Source organism: Harpia harpyja, chromosome 5 (genome assembly GCF_026419915.1).
Source record: "Harpia harpyja isolate bHarHar1 chromosome 5, bHarHar1 primary haplotype, whole genome shotgun sequence".
Lineage (NCBI taxonomy): Eukaryota > Metazoa > Chordata > Aves > Accipitriformes > Accipitridae > Harpia > Harpia harpyja.
The window spans coordinates 28,992,719-29,012,039 of record NC_068944.1 but is presented as its reverse complement, the minus strand read 5'-3'; the positions used below and the strand labels follow the sequence as shown (position 1 = coordinate 29,012,039).

Below are 19,321 nucleotides of genomic sequence, written 5' to 3'. Positions count from 1 at the left end.
TTATCCTGCAAGGGTTTCTTTTTGTCACTCGTTCTTGTTTCCCTCCACTCCATTTCCACTCCAGGCAAAAATTATTTCCAGCTGAGAGGGGCTGGATGCATGTCATTCCAGAGCAATTGTAAATGACCCTGCAGATTTGCTTGCAAAAAGCAGAACATATTTCCCCTCAGTGCACACCCCCTTTTCTCACCTAGAATGCATGCAAGAAAGGTCATATGGGGCCAGACCTGAAGGGTGTCTGTCCCTGTACCCCATCCCCACATCAGTGGCCAAGAGCAGATGTCTGTAGAAGAGAACAGGAATGGGCGAGTAGATGATGCTTCTCATGTGGGTCTTCTAAAGGTGTTAGGTCCCCCTCTGAGGTGTAAGTGATGTGGCAGAAGGACATTAATCATTAAAAAGCAGATATTAACACAGTCATGTTGGGTCTGTGGGATGAACGGACCCCTTTGCATTTTCCTCTCAAACTGTTTTGATGGAAATGTTGATTACAGACAAGGTAAACTTGTTTGTACTTCATTCATTAATAACAAACTATAAACTGCCCTGCCTCCCCTCCCCACAGGCAAGGCACTTGAGGAGATGCCAGGCAATTAAAGTACTTAAGACAGTAATTACAGTCAAATATACAACAAAAATAAAATCACTGCACATGATTTTTTTTATGCTTGGTTTTGTTCTCTGCGTTTATTAAACCGCAATTCTTGCCTCACGATTGAACAGGAATCTCTCAACTGGTAATACCAAAGTGTGTGACAAGTTTGCTTTGGTTCAGCTGGGTATTTAATAACCTCTTTGGTCTTGCTATTGAATTCTTCGCAGCTCTGAAACGCCTGCTTTTTAGATGGATCTTGGTATATAAAGCCAGTGCACCTCTCAGTCTTAGCACTGATCAGGAGGGAGGTGATACCAATGCTCTCTTGAAACTTCCTTTTTTGTTTTTCTTGCTAGTTTTCTTACTGTACAAGGAGTAGCATCTCTCTGGTTACTGTGACACTTAGGAGAGAGAGACTGAATTAGGCTGAGGCGTTCGGTCAATAATCCATAGTTGGCTTCAAATATTTAAATTTAGCTGATGCATTTTAAACTTCAGAAATAAGTGTCCACAAACTTGACTTGTTGTGAACCTATTTAATGAGTTAGCGTCCTGCAGTATAAACTTGTGTGTATGCCAGCTCAACATATTTTTAAGTGAAATTCTTAGTGACTTCAATGTTCCAGATAAAGTACACTTTAAAAAGACAGAAACTTAGCCGTAATGAGATCCAGCTGGTGTGCATAAACCTTTCACATTACATTACATAATTAAGTTGGTAAGTAATGTACGGGGAAAAGTTCTTGTTGCTTATTCTTTTGTACTAGAGTTTTACAAGGCTATATAAATACTGTAAGTATTTAATGGGGGAAATGCAGGATTAAAAGCAAATAGCAGATGATGTATGGTACAAAAATCTCATAAACCAAATGTGTAATATTACTCTTTTGGTATTTAATATTAAATGACTGAAACTTGACAGTGTTCTGAATGTCACCTATGTTAAAATAGCTCTCATAAGAACAATTTCCAATTGATTGGCTCGATTAATGTGACTAGTTTAAAGGTAGATTGTTTTATGCTGGATGATACCAGAGCGTGGATTCCTTCTGAGTAATGTTTTGACCGGTTGTCTTATTTGGTAAAATCTACATCGCTGTGGTATTCAAAGCAGAGTACAGGCTCACGGACTTCTTACCATAACTTAACAACCTGTTCTCCTTTTAACAAACTGTAATTAGAGAAACATAAACTTCATCTTCATTTATTTCGACGGTAAAGCATGGGAGAGGAATGTGGGAAGGCATTCTTTGTGCCGCCATCAATTTAGTTGCCTACCTTGCAGTTGTTTCATAAACATCCTAGAAAGCTCCTGAAAATACCGAATGTTGAATGTGCCAAAAATGGTTAAAATGCAAGATTTTGTCCTCTGACAGACAAGCCCTGGCAAATCTTAGCTTGATGTTGCTGCCCTCGGCTGCCCTCCTCCTTTGCAGAAGGCTTTTGCTCCCTTGCAGAGTCAGCAAAAGGTACCGTATGCCTGTGCTTCAGCAGCTACAGCAAACCCTGGTCAAGGGATTATTATTCTTTGGGTGCTGTCGTCGTCACCAGCAATTTGAGTTGCCGTGTTTGGTGTCTGAACTGGAACATGGGAGGCATGGGCATATGGTCTGTTTTGCCAGCTCTGCTATGGGGGTGGTAGCCTTGGGGAGAGGAGTGGTTGGAAAAGAGTAGTCCTAAATTGCACAGCTGTTTGCTGCTTGATGGTGAGTGAGCCCTCAGCTATCCTCATTTAAAGGGAATGATCAGACAGGTATCATACTGTATTTAAAGCTTAGGCTGTTGTTCTTGTGAAGAGTGTAATTTATAATAATTGCCACTTTTAATAATGAACCGATCTACTTGAGATGTCTCAATGCCCGCTAAACAGTTAAAATGACAACTTAATTTTGAGATGCTGTTACTGATGTAGGTATATTAACCTTGAGCTGTTCAGGGGGGATATTGTGGGGTGATTTCCATAGCAAAGGTGTATTACGCTTAGGCTCCCTTCTACAGAAGGGAAGCCGAATTTTGAACTAGAAATAAGCTTTCACTTGCCCGAAATGTATTCCATGAGAGGTGAAAGGAACATTCAGAATGTAAGTGAATAACAAATATCTTTTGGTTTTGTGGGTTTGTAAGTTCACATAAATCAGTCAGCAAGTTCCCAGTTGTGACAACCACATGTCCCATGCTCTGACATTGCAACCACCACAAAACTCAAGTGAAGGGTGCAATCAACCCTGTAATAAGAGTGGCAAGACAAATGAGAGGCATTAAAAAACCAGGGTGCTGTCTTGCAGATTTCTGACTTAATTTTTTGCAGGCTGTCAGTACACTGACAGACTCTTTAAATTGCCCTCCCTTTCCTCTGTGGGTCCCCACCTCGCCCCTTCCTACTTGGTAAAGCAGCAAGCAAAAATCCATTATGGGACTTTGTGGGGGAAGAATGAGCTGAAGACCTTCAATGGTTCATTCATAAGGATTTGACATGGCTCAGTATTTTGTGATCCTTGTTTTTAAGGAAATGCTTGTGTTAATGAGCCTTTATTGTAAAATGTGGAAAAGAAATAGGTTGAAAGTCTAAGTAGTGATGATGAGTGATTCTCTGGTTTTCTCTCTCTGCTCCAGGGGGGGTGAGGTCCCCACTGCTCCTGGTGAAGCCAGCACGAGGAGTGGGGCTGCACCGCTGGGCAAGTGGCCTGTCTCAGGGTTTCCAGCAAGGGTGAGCTCTGGAGACGCAGCCTGGTGCCACCCAAATGTCACAAATTAAAAAACGAGGATAGGAAGCATTGCTGCTCAGCAGCCTCTGATCACTTGGCAGAGCTGCACTTCTCAACAGCTTCTTGCTGCGTGAAGGACTTGTGAATAGCCGGCGGACCTGCCAAAGCGGTGGGAGCAGTGGTTGAAGGTGCTGATAGGGATGTCTGTGAGCGCCCAACACCTTGTGTGCTGCTACTGTGTGACGTGGCCTCGCTGGGAGCAAGGTGCGAGCTCGCTTCAGCCTTGGAGGGGTCAATTCCAGTGCTTTGCCGGCATCTCTCCAAACGCTGGCCTGAACCGACCCTGCTTGGCTTGAGATCCTCTGGGGTCACGGTGCAGTGGGAATAAGAGGCACTTTGTTCTCCATCGTAGATACACTGTGATTAAACTTGATAGTCATGAGGCTAGATTTACTGCTGTGCTCTCACTGTTTTGTGTTGCACAACAGCACAAACACCCAGAGAGCGAGCGAATTTGACCCACGTTTCCAAAGGATTGTGAAATTCTTCTGTATAAATTTGCTGTCTAAATTTTAAGCATGATTTATAAAGGGGGCCTTTTCTCTTATAGTAAACATGATTTCCCTTTCTGTAGGCTGTAAGACAAATGTTCTTAGTCTGTAAGGTAACTTTTTCAGCGTGCTACCTGTAACGTGGTTTTGGCTCATCTTCCCTGCTGCATGCTACCTAACTGAAGCTATTTAACTGAGGTGCAGAAGAAAAATACTGTTTCTTCAGCATTGGGACCTAATGCTGGCTTATGAGAAACGTAGAGCAAGGAAGGCATTTGTTTTGCACTGCTCAGAAGCTTTCTAAAATCCTCTGAAGTGTGCCGTGGTTCTTATTTTTGGTACGTTTCCTCCGTCTGCTGTTGCAAGTAGACTTTCTCTTGCTAATCTCCTGCCTGAAATACTCTTTGTTCAGAAAAGCAAGTCTCTTTCTGTTGTAATCAGGGCTAGGAATTCAGCTGCAGGGTCACTCTTGGTGCTGTAGAGTTCACTGACCACGTTTTGCTTCTGGCAGTCCTAGCTTTGGCCCCTTTACACAGATCAATGCCAGGCTAACCCCATTTATTGCTACTACTGAATCAAAACTCTGCTTCTCCTATTTAATTTAGCTCAAAATAGATGTAATGCAAACAAGCGTCAGCATGGCAAGAGAGCCAGAAGAAGGGGAGGAAAAAAAAAAATGTGCTCAGGGTTTTTTGAATTAAATATACCAAATGGTGCCAGGCTTCAGATGGCAGGAATTAGTTTGCACTGTATCGTTAGACACTTTATAAAAATCAGTCATCATCATTGATTCTAATTTGCACGTATGAGAGTTTATCTGCCATCAGTTCCCTTTTTGTGTTAAAAAACACTTCTAATGTAACTGCTACTGCTTAAGCTCAGCCATGCATTCAGATTTCTTCTGGGTTTCTTAGTCCCAGATGAATCTCCTGGTTTGCTTCATTGTGCCCTCACTATTTGAACCTCCATCCTTATTACTAGATGCCTTCCACCAGTTACCACAGCATCAGCCTCCTAGAAAATTCCAGGCTTGCTTCTGGTCAAGTGAAGTTGCTGTTGGCAGGAGTGTATTATTCTCAGTGAAGCTACTCAGTGCAGAGCACTTTGTAAGGCTCGTCACTGTGCGATGGGTTAAGAGATTTTGTTAGAGCAAGTGTGTGGCAGGTCAGACTCCTGTGGCTATCAACCCCTGTGGCTGCAATATAATTATTTTTTTTTCTGTATCTGTGGCACACCTCAATATGAGAAAGTGTCAGGATCCTCAGGACCTTACTTGAAGTGTAGATGACGAGACCTTTATGGCGTGGTTGGCATCCGGCCACCTTTCCCGGCCAGGGCTGGAGTTACGAATTCCACTTGCCACACCTCATTCCACACTGCTTGTCAAATATGTGGAATAAGGTGCACACATACCTTCCTTACCTGTTGTTGTTTTCTGGATTGAAGCTCAGTTCGCTGTGCAAGGCAGCTAGGGTGGAAAACATGAGGTTTAGTGTTTCTGCTGAAAAACAAAACAATGTTGCCATGCATCCTTCCTCTCCAACCCCACTCCCCCCTGAAAAACCTCTCCCCAAACTAATGCCCTTTGGTTCTTCAGGTCCAGGGTGGTGGTCAGCAGAAATCAAGCGATCACTTGAGTGTGTCTGTAATGGGACGAAGGTGGCTGCCATGAGACAAATCTATAATTTAGGAATTGTTGCTGAAGTTAATTTCTGCTACCCTCTACTAGGCGATCACCACAAGACCCCTGAAACCTTTCCTGTTTGTTTCAAATACTCTTTTATTTCTGACACTACAATTCATCTGTTCCTGAAGGCAAGCTTTTTGAGTGTTTGTTCCAGAGGGGAGACCAAAGCCTGTCAACTTAAATGTTTGGGTTTTGTGTTTGGGTTTTTTTGTTTTTTTTTTATTTCACCACGTGTCTCCCCACTCTTACCGATTAAATGCTACCTCCTTCTTCTGCCTGCCCTTTTCTTTCTCTTGCAGGGCTTTGTTGTTCCAACGGGGGATGCTCTGGTTTCCTACTCCCAACATGCGTTTTGCGTTTCTGTTGCCTCCTTGCCTTGCCTTTTGCAGGAACGGTAGTGCTTCAGCCTCTCTGCTCTTTCCTCCCCTGCCATGCCAGGGAGGGAGCTGGTCTGATGGTTTCCCGCACTCCTCCTCTGGGCGGGAGACAAGCGTCAAGTAAAACAGCAGGAGACAAGCATGAAGAAAGACGCAAGCTGTAAGGCCTTCCTGATGTTTCCCTCAAACTTACCTGGTTCCAGATAAAATCCTTTGCAGATGTTATCTCCCAGACTTAATCTGGAATTGGTCTTTTAAAGACTCCGGATGTGTCGCTGTGTATGATTGTCCCTTTATCTGCTCCTTTACCTGTCAACTCCTCCTCTTGTGATGGTTTCTTCCACTTTTCCGGCCTCTATTGCAATGTGGCAGGTTTTTTGCACGCTATTTTAAAAATTATTATTTCGTCGTAGTTGGTTGTATCTACCTGACACCTTCTCATACTTTTGATACTCAAACTGCTCTTTTAAAGATATATTTTTTTTTTAAGATACTTCCAGATCTTGTCATCTTGATCCTTCTTTAAAGTTGTTTTTAGTCTATTGAAGAAGCCAGCTGTAGTTCAGAGTTGTCAGTTTGGACCTATAGAGGATGTTTCCCCTTATCAGCATGGTCTTACTGGTTATTACCACTCCAGGTATTCAGTGGGTTTGTTTTCTCTGTTAGATGAAGTCTTCCCACCAACCCAACAAAAGATTTCTTCAAGTATTATTTTGAATGAGGATAACTTATAAAGCTTACTGCCTCATCGGCAGTTGAATTAGCTGAGCCTCTTGGCAAGGACCAGCTTCTCCAAGAGCCCGGTTACACAACAGCCCACCAAAAGAGAAATGTCATACCTAAATGCTTACCCCACGGTTGTTGGTCCAGCTGTGGCAAGTGACTGTGTGTCCTGGGTTGTCTCACTTAACTTCTATATGTTTTAAAAATAAAATAACAGTGTATTTTGCTTAGCTTTCATTTTCTTGGTGAAGCTGCCATTTGCCTTTTTAATTTCAAGCTGTCCCTCACAATCATCTAACGACGTGATTCTTCTTTGTTGTTGGTTTCTGTGTCATAACACAGCTATATGTACTACCAGTTTGTTAATGTGTCTTTATTTCTTGCATTTCAATTTTATTGAAATGTGTTACACATTGGAGGCCATGAAAGCCAATAGCTAGAGAAAAGTGAGATAGGCATTTCTTGTTGGTTGACAGGCATAGTCTTTTCTGCTTCTTTAAACATTTTCAGGTCCTTTTGTTGTTCAAGCACTGGTGCTTTGCGTGTTAGCAGTGACCAGAGCAGCACAAACACAGACTTAGAAGCAGGCCATGCCATCCAAAGAAGTGTATATTGTATAAGATTTCATCCACTGTTCTAAGGTTATGTGCGTGGTCTGTTGTGGTGTCAGGTCAAGTAAAAGCCTTTTAATATAAAATTAGGAGTTTGCTGAGCTAGTTAGCAGAGGTCGTTCTGTCTACAGCTAGATAGTGGATTGCTGCTTCATGAGGTTCGCGGTGGCAATGATGGCTTCTGTTGGCATATAGCATATGGTTATATAGATTCAGGGTTAATCCACCCTTGTGGGCAAAAAAATGCTAAAATTAGGTGCCAAATGGATGTTTTTATCATACGAGCTACAATGACTACTTGGAGAAATCTCTACAGGTCTGAAAACAATAATAATCCAAATGGTATTTCTTAGCCCTGGATCCTAAAGTATCTTTTACACATAATGGAATCAAATGAACCAAATCTAAAATATGCTTTGTTCATACGCCATATGGTCGTCATTTTGCCAAGCACTCTTCTTGCCTTCCAGAGCAGAATCCTGTGTTCTCCTTTCCTCAAATCCTGCCCTTCACACTAACCAAAAAAATTGCTGCTCGACCCCATAGTCATATGCCTACCATTCCTTTTCTCCCTTCGTCCCTAAATGCCTTCCTAGCATTTAAGAAAACCTCAAACACCAGAAAAGAGGTAAAACGAACTAAAAACCTTTATGTGCTACTGCATTGAAGGAGCATTTTGAATTTAACCATGGCTGTATTTAGCTTAATTCAGGACTTCAGCCCCTTCCTACCAGCCACCAAAAAGCATACCTACTCCTCTGAGGGATTTAAAATCCGAAGGTAGACAGATTTTAGTATGGGGTGGGGAAGTATCTGGGTCACTGACGGTTTTCGGTTCAGGTCCCACGCGCTGCGTGGATAACCCATTTCCAGAGCTCTTGGGAGGTCTCCGTCATTGCGTGCTGCCTCGTATGTGTATTTTTAGCAGGGATCTGTTTCCTGTCCCTGCACCGGGAGCACCTGTGTGCTGTTATGCCGCCTGTCCCGAGGTGTTAAGTAACCCACGTGCGTTTTGAAATAGCTAATGTTAATACGATTTTTCTCGTGATAGTGTTCGGGCTTTTTCATTCTCCTGCTTGTTATGAAATCTGTAAGCTGATAATTTTAATGGGAGTTACAAGAGGAGAGGAAAAAGTCCCAGCCAGCCCTGGAAATGCATGGGATCGTGATAGAGCTGAGTAAACGCTCCCTATTGCAGTCCGTCTTAACAAGGACTTCCAAAAAGCCTGTCATTTCAGTAAGTTCAGCTTTTACCCTTTCCTCACACTGGCCTCCCTCTTGGCAGTCTCTGTCCATCTGGTGGGGTTTCAGTAGATTATAATTTTTGAGAGATAGGGTTGGTGCTTTGCTAAATTTGGCTTCGGAGACCTGCTGGGAGGGGAGGTGGATGGAAGGGAGACAGGAGGAAAACCCAGTGATGATGCAGGGCTCCTAAAAGTCAGTCCTTCTTGCCCATAGCGTTGTGTTGCATTGATAATGGGAGCAAGGGATGTATAATTTAAGATTACAATTTCACACCATATTTCTAATTCTCTACCAGCCTGAACTGTAACTGTCAAAATTGCAGTTCTGTTTACATCTTCATCATAAATTAGGTAACTACAAATGTATGGCTTTAAAGCCCTTTTCTGCCTTTTTTCTGCAGTTAGGTTATAGATGAAGCTGTCTATCTGTTTTATTGTCTAGTTTCATAATTACTAAGTGGACACAATGTCTTCAAAATTATGATTCCATCTGAGAATATTTTATTATTGGTTGCTGCAAGAAACATCTGGAGAATGCTTAGAGCTCTTGTGTGTTACAGCATTTCAAAGACACTGTTTTATTGGATCCTTATAATTTCTCCCTTTCCTTTTTCCTCTTCATATGACAGGAAGAGCTAATAGAGGCTTTCCTGTTTTTTTCTTAAGCCTGGTAAAGTGATTCCAGATACAAATTCTTCAAATAGTCTGAAGGTGGGTTTTTTGTTGTTTGCATGTTCAATCTGAAGTAGATAATGTTCTGTTGATATGTCCAAAACCGCATCTTCTCTAGATGGGTCAGTATTATCTCTTTCTGCTCCTAGGCAAATTAATAACCCAAATTTTAAAAGTGCAAAGGAAAGCAGGCGGCTGGCTGATTCAAAGGGAGAGGCTATGTTTTTCATCACCACCCTTTCAAAACCTCTCTGAATCAAAAGAACCAGTGGATTGCGAAGGCAAGACCTATGCCACACCAGAAGCTCCCAGTTCAGCAATTTTCCCAGGGTAAAATTATAACTCATGTTTCCTCAGCACAGGCTGTAACTGGCAGTGTTCCTTCTACTTCTAAGGGTGAAATTGCTGGGGGGGGAACAGACATCTAATGTGCCTCTGGAAGTTTTACAATGGGTGTTAGCCTCCCTTTGTGGAAAGGTAGATGTTCTTCTGGAGCATACCCAAGGGCAGGTGCTATTCAAACTGGAGTGTAAATTAACTTCAAATAAGGCAGTATGGGCTTATTTTTCTTCAGTTTGTGAGTCAAATCTAAAGAATAAAACCCCATTTCTCAAATTCTGACAGTTCATGACGATCTCCCAGTTATCCCACTGAAGTCTGCATTTTTATGGGTCTTTAAAATCTTCAGATATGACTGCAATTCAAGATGTTAATCTTTATTCATGTACTACTGATAGGATCTTAACTCACAAACAAAACAGATTTCAGCAATGCTTGTTTTTTGGTGTTGCTTCTCACCAGAAGATTATCGGACAAATTGCAAACTCCGTCCGAGAAGAATGTAACCAGTTGGTTTCTTTCCCACTCAAATTTTGACACCATCTTTAAGGATTTGTTTAACTTTGCATTCAAATGTGCCAGCGTGGTTCTGGCAAACAGAAGTCCTTTCCTTCTAAACCCAGGAGGGAGTGGTTTTTTTTTTCTTGTCCTTTTCTTATGTAAAGACTCTTACAAAATATGCAGAGTGCCTGCTAGAAGTGGATAAAAGGCAACAACACTTGAGTGAGAAGTCTGTCTAAAAATTACATTATTAATATATCTCAACCTACAAGGTGTCCACCTGGGAACAGTTGGAAGATGGATTCCAGTGTTCCGAGCTCCCTTCTCCCTTTCCATGTCCGTTCCTGGTCCGAACCCCACGTACATGCATGGGGCGGAGGTGGCTGTTGCACGCCTGTCTTCACGGGTGCAGGAGATGAGCTGGGAGATCTCCCATCCCTCACGGAGGCGGCAGGAGCTGTTGGCTGCTCTGTGCTGGGCTGTTCCCAAGGGCTGGGGAGAGCTGCCTGAGCGGCTGCCTCTGTCAGGGAGGAGGTACAGACTCTGGATGGAGCCCCAGAGTACGTACGTACGTTATCTGCAAAGGTGCTGGCAGGCCACGCCTCTTGCAGCAGGGATGAAGTGGTCCAAAGTATTGGAGCGATGCTGTTCACTGGAATGAATGAAGCCTTGCACGGAGAAGAACTGGTCTGTCGTCTCTGTCCTTTGCCAAAACGTGAAACTCCCTTTGTGTGCTTGCTTTCCTATGAAGTACAGGTATATTCACATTGTCTCTGCTACCTGAGGTTTGATAGAGGTAAGAGAAGAAAAGCGACCTATTTTCCAGGTTTAAAGGAAAGTAAATGAAACTGTCCTTGGGGCAGCAGAAGCAAAGACTTTTGTATCAGCTGTAGTGTTGTGGGCAGGGCTGCCAGGCTGCTAAAGGCTCTTCAGACCTGGCAGCCTCTTTCCCAGGGACTGCTCATCTTTTTAATAGTGGTTTGGGTTTTTTTCTTTTTTTTTTTTTTTTTTTTTTAAAATGTGTCCACAATGACTGCAGCCTTTCTCTGCTGAGACTGAGGGATCTCTTGGCACTTACAGGCTAGTTATAGTTTCTGCAGTATCTGGCAGGATCCCCCTTTTGCCTGTGAGAATAAAGAAGGCTGAGTGAAGGTCACTGAAGTGCTTTGCTATACACCTCATGAAATATTTTGAACTGGGCATGTCCAGTTAGGGAAGGCTCAGGCTAGGGAGTTATGCTTCCTTTTGGTTACTCCTAAATCAATTTTATTGCTAGTTTGAGTAGAAGCTGGTGCAGAACAGACAAGCTCCTGGTAGAGCCAGTGGTCTGAAATGCCAGGTATCCAGTCTGCTCCTATCATAGGACACCATTAGAAGCAGCACAGCAGGTCTGTTGACCCTTGGTCCTATGTCCTCCTGTGTCTAAACACTGCGTCCTCCAGCATGGTTAGGGGATGTTTTTGCCTGCTACATCCTGGGATAAACACCCTGTGATTATACAGTGTCAGGTGGGCAGTGGTGTGCTGTGCAGTAATTGAGAGCAGCTTTCAAATCCGGTTTTGCTTGTAAATTAAATGGCCGCTTTTACTGAGCGAGAATCAAATCAGCACGTCTGAAGACCGTAGAAGTTGTCTTCCATTATGAAAGACAAAGTGGCTAGTGGAACTGTGTGTGTTTGGGGGTAGTGAATCCAGGCTGGACCCCCAAGTTATACGTGGGATTTTTTTAATAGTGCAATGGCTTGGATATATGCCAAAGATCCTGCTTGCATTACGGGCTTAAGTCCAGTCCTGTGTCAGCCACATTTACCACTTGCTTGACCAAAGCATAGAGGGTGTGCACAGCAAGAAATGGGTAGGCAGAGCAGAAGAAGAGAGCTTTCCTTGCAGGGCCTGAATGTAATAAATGAAAACATTTGGGCTGGCCTCAGCAGTGCTTACCCAAACAAGCAAGGGGCTGAGTTAATCTTCCATAAAGAGTACAAATTTATAGAATATCTTGAGGGAGGTATTAAACTTTTGTCTGCAGTTTCAAGGCTTAGGGGAATCTTCAGAGAAGTTTATAAGCACTTGAGCAGATGCATCCAGTCCCTGTAAACTTGACCTTTTCCAGGTTTTGGACTCGCCTTTACTGCCATACTGGTATAAGCACAGCTCCTCATTTGACTCCTGCCCTTATCCCTAAATCCTTTTTCTTCAGTTAGAGATTTTTCTTAAGGTCTTAGTGACCGGTTTCTGATGAAGGTGTGGTTAGAGCTGTTCTGCTGAAATTAGTTGTGTGCTGCAGACTTGGCTACTGGGTGCTGGGATTCTCAAAGTGTCTTCAAGCTCTTGTCCGAGGGCATTTTTAACTGTCCTGCGTCTCCAGGTAGGCAGCTGTCTCCATCCAGCACAAATACCTTGCCTCCTTCAGCCCCTTGCCTTTCATTTGGTTCTCTGCACCTGTGGCATTTATTCTAGGTCCTGATCAGCTCTGATGAAATCCCAGCAAGGCTCGTTTTACCGAGGAAATGCAACCACAATCTCTCCCACACTTGTAGCACTGAGCGGGTGTATGTGCTCAGCAGCACCAGCATCTCGAGGAGGAGGAGGAGGCTGTGAGCAGCCAGCGTGCGGGATGTGGAGCAAGGGAGCCCAGTCTCGCAGGGCTGGATCCACGCTCCACCCCGGGGCCAGTGCCTCTGGGACAAGGAGGATGTAGCAGTTAAAGTCGTCCTGTCAGGTAAGTGCTGCAGTCACCGCTGCTATAGGGCTATAGGGTATTTGGGCTATTGCAGGATACAGAAGACAGCCTAACACGGTTCCTGGCACCTTCAGGAAAGGGTTTCAGCCAAGGTTTTGTTTCATGATAGCCTATACCTTAAACCCTGGCTATGATGGACCCCTCTGGATATATCTGTCCCCTCTCTCAGGCAGCCTCGTGGCCTCCACCTTTCTAAAATGTATTGCTGCATGTATTTCTGCAAATAATACTGAGTGCTGCATGCAGGGCACGTGTGGTGGGAGGAGTGAGCAGCTGCTTGGAATAGTATAGTAGTAGGTCTGCTACGCTTGGGTGCCTCAGCATCTCAAGAAAACCTTCCTACTTCTCAAGCTCTCCATTGTATTTGACTGTCTTGCATAGATTAATTTGACCTTCTGTCACATGTTGACAGACATTCAGGATTTAAAATGAGGCTTTTCCTCCAGAGGTCTAAAATAATAATTCTAGTACTACTGCTGAGTCTCAGGGGACCTGGTATCTCAGCTTACTGTGGTACTGACTTGCAGCTGATAGTGTTTTGGGCCTGTTTCTCATGTGACACTCAAACACAACTGTTTTGGAGTTGTGCTTTATAAACATAATTCGTCATGTTTGGAGTCAGCAATCCTAAAGCTCGCAGCTGTGAGGAAAAGAGCAGTTGGATTATATTGTTGAAAGGCAAAACATGACAGTGCAATCAGCATATTTTCGCTGGGGAAAATAATGCGCTATTTCTTTGTTTTGCAGACCCAGTGGCACCAGTACAGCCCAACCATGTCCTCAGAAAGTTACCAGCTATCGGTTGAAGGGTGCAGAAGCAGAAGAAAGGGTATGGATGTGCTCACATGTAAAGACTTTTTGCCAAAAATCTGTCCCACTTCTTTGTGCTTCTGGGCTCTTCAGAGTGAAGGCGAAGAGAAGGCACTGCAAGGCACGCACGCCTTAAGAGACCAAAATGCAGCTTGCACGCTCCGTGTCGTGCACGTGGTCGTCTTTGACCACCTTGCAGGGCTCTGTCTGAGGGGCCGGCACAACCTGGTGTCATCTGTGGATGTAGCATACCATGGCCATAGCCAGAGAATTCGGTATGAGGGCATCGCTGTCCCATTGAGGTGCCCAGGGTGGGATTTTCCCCTTCCAGCAGGACAAGCACCTGGGCTTCCTGGACAGGTAGCTCTGTATCTCTGCCTGCTTGCTACACCTTCCAGAAGTGCTGTTTGTACTGTACTGATATTGTTTATGTTGAATAAATGCTTTCTCCAGCCTCTTTGTTGTGGTGACTGTTTTTGCTGAATTGAAAAAAAGGGGGGGGTACTTGTTTAAGCATTGTGGTGAGACATGATGATTTTTTTTTTTTTAAATCTTTAATGAAATGTTTGTTTTGAAAAAGTGCATCCTCAAAATGGGGACGCTTGTGCGGGAGCCGAATCTGAGAGTAGTCCTAATGTTCCTGGTTTGGATGAGGGACTTGAACTGGGCTTTCCTGCATTCCACAACCAACCCTAAGCATCAGCCTGCTGTTTATTTCGGAGTCAGGTGCATAGCTGTCCATGACACTTGAGTGATTTCTGCTTTGGACTGAAGGAAAAGGGATTTGTCTCCAACTTCTGAAGTTTGTTCACTGTTTGGATTCATTCCCCATAAAGTGAACAAACTTCAGAGGAGACTTTTCTGCTGGAGGTGGCTGATGTGGGTGTGCTAACTGCTGTTGCCAGCTGTTCCTGGGCACCAAGCTTTTGTGAGGAGAAACATCTCTCTCATGGCTTTCTGTTGGGGAAAAAAAAGATAATGAATACAGACAGATTTGATGCTTTAGAATAAATTACTGCATGATTATTGTTTCTAATGTCTAGACAAGGTAAGACAAGCTTGTCCTCACCTCCCCCCAGAAAAATCCAGGAGAGTTTGAAATATGTAACTTTGAGTTTCTCAGCAGGAATAATTGCTTGGGCTGTGACAGGGAGCATCTGATAATTTTAGAATTTGATACAAAGGCTAGAGCTACAGTATATCAAATAGCATATATATACACACTCCTGCTTGAGCTGGGCTGGCTCACAGGGAAGATGTTGGCTATAATAACCCCAGCCAGCAATGTCTTGACCTGCAACCCAAAATGATCCCTACTGTCCAGTGAGTCAGGTAGATGTTTTGTACTTGAATGTCAGTCCTCCTGTGAGTGAGCTCGGGTTGTCTTGTAGTGACATGGTTTTTGTTGAGGTTTCTGGCTTAAGAAGGGAACTGGAATGACTTTACTCAAGACCACAGAGTGTAAATAACACTTCTGAAACCACTGCTAATCATAGCAGTCTAACGTGAGTGAATATTTTGAGGGGAGGAGGAAGCCTCCTGTCTCTCTGATTTTTGTACACTTAGCACATTGTAGTAACTTGCTTTCTTCAGATATTGCTTACTTTTTCCACTTGCTACCAGAAGATTGACGTGGTTCCTATGTTGTTCTTTGGTAGACCAGTTGCATGGCTGTGAATCTCAGTCCTACAGCTACTGTGTTTTCTCAACGCAGATGTAAAGGCTTATTCTTTAACAATATTCTCGAATGGAGTTGGGGGGAAGGTGGTATAGAGGAAAAAGGCAGGGAGGAAAAGAGATCTGAAAGCCCTCCTCCATGATCCTTAATCCCCCTTGGTAGAAAGACTTCTAAATCATAAGGATTTTTGTAAATCCCAGGGAGGAGTTCAGGCAGGGCTGCTTTTGCTTCTGTTGAGCCTAGGGGAGGGCTTGCCTAGAGCAGAAAATGAGAAGCAGGTTCAGATATACTCAAAAGACCTGGGCCTACGAACTGCTCATTGTTGAAAGACTCCTTCCAAATATCAGCAAGAAAGCGGAGGAGCCCCAAACTGCTGTAATAGAGCAGTGGTTTTGTGTGCTGAACCAAAACTGAAAAGTTTTGTACAACCTAAATGCCTTTAACCTGCCTAGCGCACAGATTTTAGCACTTTTGAGTACGTAGTTTCAGTAGTAAATTCATTCTGATTGGAAATCAGAGCTCATTTTTTTGAAAAGTTGTTGCGGGGGGGGGAATCTTTTGAGTACTAATAATGATAAATGTTTTACGAGGTATTTGAAGTATTTTGGTCCACAGGAGCTGTTGTAAAACCTGGGATTTCCTGTTCTTATTTACTTTTTGTAGGGTAAATATTAAAATGTTTGAAAAGAAAAGGTGCCAAGTGAAAAACGGACTGTTGACAGATCAGGAAGGTCGCTGCCCATCCAGCCTGCGCAGGCGCTAGCTGTGCTGCATGTCCCACTCGTGAATAAAGTTGGTGCGGATCCTGAGGTAGATGACAACCTCTATGATCTCCTGTGTGGGAACAGCCATGGCTGAGCTATAAACCCTTCCTGGGTGCAAGTCTCACCTGCCTGACACCAAGCACACCAAGGAAGGCTTCTGAAGAGCTTTTTGCTCCTTTTTGTCATCAGCTGTTCTAGATAGCTTGCTGGATCCCATTAAGTTTAGTTTCTATGACTCCCTTCTCTCCTCTTGTAATTGTTTCTAAGGAATTATATTTGTAATCACTTTAGGTAGTAGAAGCTTAATTTACCAGCAGTGCCTTGTTCTAACCACTTTTTACCTAAGCTTGTTCACTTCCATGTTTGCAATAATCCAATGCGAGCCATGTATTTCTTCAGAGAGACTCTTTATCCCTGTGTTATCCTTTCCATAGCTGAACCAATACAGTGATTGAACTAATGCAATTGTTTAACTCTGATGTGTTTAATGTCAGAGTGGTCTTTTAATGCCGTACCCATTGGACGGTGATGTTTTGTGCTGTGGCTGCGCTAGTGGGTTCTGCCATAGAAAAGAAACTGTTCTTTTAAGCACTTGGTTCTCTGAATCCCATTTCTGCTTTAATTTCTCTGGGGCAACTGCAGTAGAAATACCATTGCCTAATTTCAAAGTGGTCTCCAAAACAGTAGTGAACTGGTTTTATACAGGGAAATGCACTTCGTGAGCTAAGGCTGGAGCAAAGTTAGCATTATTGTATTTAATACCTAAACATTGAGCAGATGGGCGTTGTTTCTCGAGGCACAATAAATGCAGGTAACTTGAAGGGGAAGTGTTGAAAAGGAGGAGGGTGAAATAAGATCGCAAAAGGTTTTATTATAAAGCGTTTTTATTTGGGGGGAATTTTAGTAGGTAGACTGTGTAAATGGCAGCTTGGTTACATCTCATTTTTGGAAACTGGTTTCCTTTGACCTATCATCTCCCATCCTGGCAGTGATGTTTATGCTACACATTCTTCTACCATTCCACACAGCCGGCACTATCGCAGCTATGCTGAATGAGGTCCCAGCCTAACTACAATATTAACCCTGCAAATCTGTTCATTTTCTCCCGAGCAGCCCCAGGCAGGGTATACAGGAGAATGTGTCCAATTGAAAAACTATTACAGACTCGGTGGTGCTGCAGAGTGCTAAATTGCAACAGGGCTGTGTCTTTCTGCCAGAGAGGATCCTGCTAAGGGAGGTTGTGGTGTCTTCCTCATACAAGTTACAGAATTTGTTTTTCATTTTAGTCTCAGCCTTTCTTGATGATTTTATTTTACTTTTTTCAAACTGTTTGTCTGCTTTTAAGCACTGAAATGTGTTCCCTTCCTCACACCCGCTGCTTTCCTCCTGCTAATCGTCCAACGCGTGCTTTTTTTTTTTTACCCCCAGTTTGTATCACTCCTTGCCTTCTTACTTTTACCTTTCCAATTGTTTTTAATTTTTTCTTCATTATTTTACTAAATATCATACTGCAGATCAGTAGCATCTTGGGTGGTGGTTGTACCACATAGCATTTATAGCAGACATTAGTTTTGCATAGCGTGTGTACCTTATTTTGTCTGGACTTGTCTTCATTATGCTGCAGGCGCCTCCTCAAGCAATTGTAGTGATTAAGCGTGGTATTTCTGCAGATTTATATTAACTTCTGCTTATAAAGAAACAGAAGAAACCCAACCCTCCCCCCCAACACCCAAACTAGATGTTTTTCTTCATCCCCTTCGTTTTTATCAGTATTTGACCTAAGCTTGCTTTTGCGTATGAAAGAAAATTAGCTAAGTGCCTTGTGGTTTATAGGTGCCTTTTGTTATATATTACTTGGATTTATTGTGCAACATTGGCCTGTAAATCATTTCAGTTAGACATTTACCTGGCTCATGTTGCCTTTATGGTTTGAGTCTGTTAACAGCCATGAAAAATGGAGAAATGATGTTGGCGGCGGACTTTGCTAGTCCAAATACCCCGTAACACTCTCTCACGGCCGTGCTCCGCTTCTGCGAGGTTTGCTGCCCGGCTCTGCGGAGATGTTTACAGCTGAAAGACGTGTCGAAAGAACAAAGAGAGTTTTGTGATGAAGTGTATCTGACTTCTCGCTGCTTTGCTTACCTTTTAAATGTAAAACTAAGTAATTTGCAAGGGCTTTTAGTTCTCAGGGCATCCCTGTAAGATTCCACCCTGTATGGAGCTTTCCTTCAGTCAAAAGCGGGGTTGTCTCAAACCGCTCTCGAATGCATTTCTATTTTAATCCCCAACTTTGAATGCAGCCTGCCTTACTGGCTCCAGCAAATCGCCCTGCCCTGCCCCACCCGCCGCGCGCGCAGGCTGTGTCTGCTCTTTGCTGGCGTTACATCTCTTCCTTTGTGACTAAAAGTTGGTTTCATCAGCAAAGCATCGCTCCCGCTCCACTGTCGGAGCTCGCCTGCCTCGGGAAGTCGCTCAGACCTGCAGCCTATGCGGGGCACGCGGGGGCATCTGTCGCCATACGTATAACTTTTAAATGGAAAATGTCTTTCTCAAAGGCTGTCGATGTCCAGTGGTCTGCAGTCCATGAGCAGTTGACTAGTCCAGGTGTTTCTGCTTCTGTTTCCGTGCTATGTGAATTGGGAATTCGAGAGAAGAGTGTGCAGGATGGAGGAGTTGAGGGTTTGTATTTCTGTTCTGACTGTACGGCAGCGACGGAGGGCTTGGGAAGGAACAGAAAGTCTACCTGGGGTCATCTTAATTAAGGAAAATAGTAATTGTTCTGGGTCTTTCTGTCTGCAGCTCTTTCTGTCAGAGCCTTTGTCACCTCTTAAATACGAGAATGACGGGTTTTTTTGGTATGGGTTGTCTGTCACGAGCAGTGTTCAGGAAGAACTTGTTTTATTGAACGTGATTTCTACTTTGTGGGTTTTATCACTGATTTTGCCCCACTTTACATACTCTAAACTTAGCCAGTTAAGACTCTTGGAGCTGGGTTGATTTTAAAAACTGCCAAATATTTGTCTGTGCTTTGATAAGATAAAAATCATAAGGTGAGACTATGAGACAATGCTGTTGACTCGAGACTGTGGGTTTCTGTGAGGTGTTTAAGGAGATCATTAACCCAGGTCTATCTCTTCACAGGACAGTCGGCCCAATATGTCAAGACCTCTGATCACTAGATCCCCTGCATCTCCATTGAACAATCAAGGCATCCCCACTCCAGCACAGCTCACAAAATCCAACGCACCAGTTCACATTGATGTGGGTGGGCACATGTATACCAGCAGCTTGGCCACGCTTACAAAATATCCTGATTCCAGGT

General features: G+C 43.5%; 1 protein-coding gene across 5 annotated transcripts in view; it reads left to right on the top strand.

The window, feature by feature from the left end:
• KCTD1 (potassium channel tetramerization domain containing 1) overlaps positions 1 to 19,321 on the top strand; it is a 106,590-nt gene that overhangs the window by 48,984 nt on the left and 38,285 nt on the right. For 4 of the 5 annotated variants that reach the window (XM_052788174.1, XM_052788173.1, XM_052788175.1 and 1 more), the window contains exon 2: positions 19,141 to 19,319. In XM_052788174.1, the coding sequence (XP_052644134.1) occupies positions 19,156 to 19,319 (164 nt within the window). In that variant the 5' untranslated portion in view covers positions 19,141 to 19,155. Of the gene's footprint in view, positions 1 to 18,384; positions 18,679 to 19,140; positions 19,320 to 19,321 lie in introns of those variants that run through there. The other variant, XM_052788172.1, reaches the window with a different exon arrangement.